At 47.1% G+C, this 6,000-nt stretch overlaps 1 protein-coding gene across 1 annotated transcript in view; it reads right to left on the reverse strand.

Moving 5' to 3' along the window:
* XPO6 (exportin 6) overlaps positions 1-4,391 on the reverse strand; it is a 67,654-nt gene extending 63,263 nt beyond the window's left edge. The window contains exon 1 of the mRNA XM_040356555.1: positions 3,351-4,391. Within this exon, the coding sequence (XP_040212489.1) occupies positions 3,351-3,353 (3 nt within the window). The 5' untranslated portion in view covers positions 3,354-4,391. The remainder of the gene's footprint in view (positions 1-3,350) is intronic.
* Positions 4,392-6,000: the final 1,609 nt, after the last annotated feature.

Genomic DNA, 6,000 nt, shown 5'->3' on the forward strand with positions numbered 1-6,000 from the left:
AGGCGATCGCCTACAGCAGCCACTTCCTGAAGGCGATTAAGCTTAGTCGCCTACAGGAAGGAGGAAGTGGGACAGGAAGTCCCACTCGTGCTGAAGCCCCCACTCCCCCCCAAAAAAAATTACATGCCAAATGTGGCATGTAAGGGGGAGAGGAGTGGGATAAGAGGAAGTTCCAAATTTGGGTGGAACTCCTCTTTAACAGAACCAATCAGATTCATTTTAAAAACAAAACACTGTCCTGGATAGGTTTGTTTTTGTTCTGTGTGTCTCTCTAGTTCACAGGAACATGAAACCAGTTTCAAAGTGAAACTAACCTGCAGGCACATTATAGGATTGATTTTTATCTATTTGTAATCATTTTTAAAAGGAATCAGTTAACTATTATGTCTCTATACCCTGTAAACAGTCATTTCAGCAAAAAAATGTTTTTCCTTTAGTGACCCTTTAAGACTTGTCCTGGGCTCTGCCATCTTGAATGCGACATCAGCAGCCCCAGCAGACTCACAGCACACTCTGGTCAGCCACTTACATGGTGTAGGGGGCCACAAATGTGGTCCCTAACAGCTCCAAAGGGCAGCATGTAATATTCTGTATACGACAGAAAACTGTCCAAGACTTCAGACATACTAGAAGAGATGACTGGAGCCTACAGACCTGCAACATGGGAGTAAAAAACGGGAAAAATTGTACCAAATACTTCCTGTAATTTTCCTTTCCTGGTGCCAATCCATGGCAGCACACTACCACATCTGCTACCATGTTGGCATCAGGAAAAACACTGCAGGAGACAGAGATTGTATGACCAGCTTTATATAGCATGTCCCCAATGTTCGATTTCTTTTTTTCCCCATTCAGCCTGCAGATTCCTCCATCTGCACTATACAGCAGTGATGGATGAATCTCCCACTGGTGATATGGTAATTCTGAAATCTTACCCCCATCAGCAGCAGCTACATCTGATTGGATGGATAGGCCGATATTGTTCTGGCCAGAACCTTTGATTTTTTTTCCCAATAGAAGGATGTTGGGTAGTAGGGACCTGACCGGGCCACCCAGGAAGCAAGTTTCAGTCAGCTCATCAGTGTAGGCCAGCTTAAAGTGTTGGTTCACCATTTCTGTAATAGCAATAGTAACTACTACCACTAATAATAAATAAAAAAAACACACACACCACAACAACTTTCAGTCCCCCTGCAAAGTAATGTCATAATGTGCTAGTATGCATTGCATACTAGCACATTAAGACAGACCTACCTGTAAAACTAAGCCCTACAATGCTGACAGGGCTTCCATCTTCACCCGGTCTTCCTGCCAGGTTCATGGGCTCCATTCGTTTGAATGGCCAAGCTGTGAGGACGCAAAGCCTGCGTGTGGGAGTCACGGCTACGACACAGCTTTCTCAATGGACAGCATGCCATCCATTAAGAGCGCCAGTGACATCCCCCGCTATTAGTCATTGTAATATCTCCTACAATGGTGGAGGTTTAGGAGATATTCATTTTACCTACAGGTAAGCCTTATTATAAGCTTACCTAAAGGTAAAGGTAGCAAAACAGACTTTACTACCACTTTAACCCTCCTAGCGGTATTCCCGAGTCTGACTCAGGGTGAGATTTTCATACCAAAAGCGGTAACCCCGAGTCAGACTCGGGCTCGCCTCGCTGCAGCAGCAGACAAAGTTACTCACCTTGTCCCTGGATCCAGCGATGCCACCGCGCTGTGTGAGCGAGCGGGACCTCGCTCAATTTACACAGTGTCCTCCTGTGCCGCCGATCTCCGTTCCCTGCGACGTTACGACGCACGGGGGCGGAGAACGGAGCCAAATTCAAAAACGTAAACAAACACATTACATACAGTATACTGTAATCTTATAGATTCCAGTACTGTATGTAAAAAATACACACCCCCCTTGTCCCTAGTGGTCTGCAGTGTGCCCTACATCTTCTTTTATATAATAAAAACTGTTCTTTCTGCCTGCAAACTGTAGATTGTCCATAGCAACCAAAGGTGTCCCTTTATGTCAAAAATGGTTTTAGAGCAGCTAGAAAACAGCGATAATAAATTATAATCACTTGCAGAATTGTGCGATAGCGATTTGTGGGGAAATTCGTCATAAAAAAATAAAAGTAATGACAGCGACAATTCTGCAACTGAGCAAATTTCAGTGATTTTGAGTTGATTACATTATTGAATCATTTTTATTATAATTATATTATTTGTTATAATAATTTATTATATTATAATTTTGTTTTTAAAAAAAATGTTATACCCGGGATGCCTACTAGTCTCTTGTTTGGTCAGATTTAAGTGAGTTATTCCTAAAAATTACAGGCCTACAGTATAAAACGCCAAATTTCCTTGCAAATAATGGTACCGCTTTCAGCACCTTTTTTCTGAAATAATCATAAAGCCAGGGAGGTTAAGGTGAACCAACGCCGTACACCCTCCGAATCCCCCCGGTACCAGGGATTTGAAATCCCAGCTCTTCTATATGCAGCACATTCAGGATGGACCAAAGCAATTCACTGTGTAGGCGCTGACCAATCAGAATTGCTCTGGTCCATCCCAAGGGCACTGTATAGAGAAAAAAAAAAAAAAAGCGGGGATTTCAAAATCCCAAACCTCTGGGTGGGCACTGACAGCTCAGCATAGCCAGAGGGGGGATTTGGTGTACAGTGTCAGCTCAACTTTACGCTTTTTTTTTTTGTAAAAGGTGAACTAATCCTTTAGCCCAGGTTCACACTGAGCTGCGGGAATGAAGTGGTGCGAGTTCAGCTGAACGCTCCGATTTCACTCCTGCATTACAGTCCCGATTTCACAGATATTTTTGCGCGTTTCTGCACACACGTCAATGGAAAAGATGAAATTGCAAAAAGTAGTACAGAAATGTTTGAAATCGGTGCGGGGGGGGGGGGGGGTGGGCACCGATTAGGACGGTGCAATTGCTGCACGTCAAATCGCTCCAGTGTGAACCCATGCTTGAAGAGACCAACTACAGTTAACACTGTACACCCTCCCCCACCTTCTATCCCCCTTGTACTTACCTCCAGGGATACCAAGCTGTCAGCACCCCTGCAGCTGGTCCAGTTCTTCTGGAATGGACCAGGATGTTTCTGATTGGTCAGCACTATCAGTGATGGTGCTGACCAATCAGAATTGATACGGTTTGTCCCGGAAGCACGAACGGAAAAGAGCAGGGATTTTAAATCCCCCAACAGCTGCACCAGCGGATAGCTTGGCAAGCCTGGAGGCAAGTACAGCAGCTTCTACAATTCTGATCCAGGTTGCCCCCCCATCCAATCACACACCCCCCCCCCCCTTTAAAACACATCATCATTAAACCAACTTACCATGGTTTTGCTTCTCGTCTCCTCTCGGGTCACTTGATGCCACCGTCACTTCCACTGTTCATGTCAGATCACCTGCCAGCTGTGACCTCCCCCCCCAACCCCTTTTTCTGGACCAGCAATGGATAAAAATGGCACAAATCGCACTGACAGTGGCGGATGGTAGTCTGGTGACTTATCCCATCTGAATCAAAGACTAAATCTGATAAAATGTTGGCATGAACACCACCCCCTTCCCAGGGGGGGTCACCCGGTGTCAGCCCAGGCAGGGCATGGGGAGCTATGGAGGGGTGCAGGAGCCTGGCATTGAGAATCGATTACTGTCTGATCTATTGAGGGGTACGGTGTGCTGGAGGGGAGATTGGCATGCAAGATTGATTATTAATGCCTGATCTGTAAATACAATGTATCAATATATAAAATACAATTTGTGGGGGGGGGTAAAGATGAGGCAGGGCGATGGGGTTAAGATTAAAATGCGAACGGGGGCCGATGTGCACAAAGAGCAGATTATTGGCCTCCCCCAAGTCTCAGGGGCCCCGTGTTACCCCCAATGGGGTGTTGATGTGAGGAAGGAGGGGGGGGGGGTCAGATCTATAGATAATAGTGAATGGGGGGTCACATCCACAGAGGAGGGGTAGAATTCAGAATAAAGCCATATACATGGAGGATATGGTCACTATAGAGCACAGCAGTGAATGGGCAGAGCTTGTATGGAGGGGACGAATCAGAATGGGGCTCAGTGGGAGGCCACAGGCAGATAATTGGCACATGTACCCCTTGGGGCCCCTGTCAGCCTCAAGAAGGTGGGGGCCACACCCTTGCTGGAGATGGAGGTCAGAGGTCAGCCTTCACCACTCCTCCCGGGGGGGGGGCTCTTTTCATCCGGTTCCGGTCCCGTGTGTGAAGGTAAAACAGGGGAGGTGGGGGGAGGAGTGCTCGTTTCCTCCAGTCGCCTCTTCCTCGTTAAATGACAGCGCCGTACTCCACAACTCCACCGGAAGTCATCCTGGCCGGCCTGGGCACGGAGCCAATCAGATAACGGCGAAGGGTCCGACCCTCCAATCGGCGAAGAGGAAGAGAACCGCCGCCATGCTGGTTGGGGAAAAGTCGAGTCCGGGGAGCCAATGGGCGAGGGGGATAGCGGTCGTGGCCGACGTATCACGTGACCGCCGGCGGGTCTCTGTCGCCGCCATGTTGGTAGAGGAATCTCCTGACTGGAACAGCTGACTGCGTTCAGTCACTGAGTGCTGCTGCTGGAATGATTATCATTCCTGGAAGTAGAATCAGCACACAACATGTGTGAGGGGTGTAAATCTTATTCCTGGCGTGTGCCTCGTTCATATTTATTATATAGTAGTAATAAAATGATCTAAAACAGCCCTACCAGAGTGATAAATAAATAAAGCCAAGTGCTTCGTCACATATAAATACAATCACATTTAGCTACCCGCTGGAGTGCGCATGCGCGACGCCGCCGTGTGCGTTCCAACACTTTTACAAATGTGATGGGTAGCCAAATGTGACGAAAAATATAGCTAGAGAATTTAGCTGAAAGGAATTTGTGAACGTTTTAGTAATTACTTTTCGATGAGAATTTAGCATTTGTAAAAGTGTTGGAACGCATATGGCGGCAGCGGGTAGCCAAATGTGACGGAAAAAAACAAGTTCCCTGCAAAATTAGAGCTGGTACTTCCTACTTCCAGTACTGCAGCTTCCACCAGAGGGGCCAGCATTCAACACTTCTGGGAGTGTCCAATATACATGCTGTGGTTCTGTCCTCTGTCCCCTACATCTAGGGTTATCACCTGTCCAGTCCGGGTTTTCAGTCATGTGTGCGGTTCTCTGAAACCTGGACACATTATTCAGGCAGGGCTGTGGCTCGCCAAGTAACTAGGGTTGCCACCCCATCCTTTTAAAACCAAACACATATTAATTACACAGGTTCTGTGGCTGATTAAGGTGATAAGTAAATTTACTTGGTGCCTTATCCGCATTAAATTAGCTCCAGAACCTGTGTAATAAATATGTAATCGGGTTTAACCACTTGCCGACTGCTGCACACCGATATACATTGGCAGAATGGCAGCAGTGGGGACATATATTTTCTTTACTAGTAATGGCAACAATCAGCGACTCTCTGCCCGTTGACGCCCACCTCACAGTCTGTCAAGTCTTACTCTTCGGGCCCCGGCTACTACTGGATGGGGAGCGGAGGAAGATCACTCCGCCAGGGAAGGCAAGGAGATAGGCAGGTGGCTGGCCAGGATTTGAGCCAAGGCAGAAGAACATGCGAGTGAAACTGAATGGGCATGTGCCCGGAACAGAAGAAATATTCCCTCCGCTCCGACCAGCACATGATCATCAGAAAGGGGTACAGATAATGGGAAAAATACAACCCCCCTATGCTAGTAGGCACGGCGGAGCGGAGGGGGTGTAATTCAATTTTTTTAATTATAATTCTGCACTGATTGTCTTTGAAATTGCCCCTGCCCCCTATTAAATTCAATCTGGGGACAGAACCAGGGACAGACTTGGTCCGGGGACAGTGTCCTCAATCAGGGGACTGTCCCCTGAAACTGGGGATGTCTGGTCACCCTATTTTAAATGTCCTTATTTCTTCTGAGAAATCCTCACTTCCTGTTCTTCTGTC

The sequence above is a fragment of the Rana temporaria genome, chromosome 6, assembly GCF_905171775.1.
Source record: "Rana temporaria chromosome 6, aRanTem1.1, whole genome shotgun sequence".
NCBI classification, from domain to species: domain Eukaryota; kingdom Metazoa; phylum Chordata; class Amphibia; order Anura; family Ranidae; genus Rana; species Rana temporaria.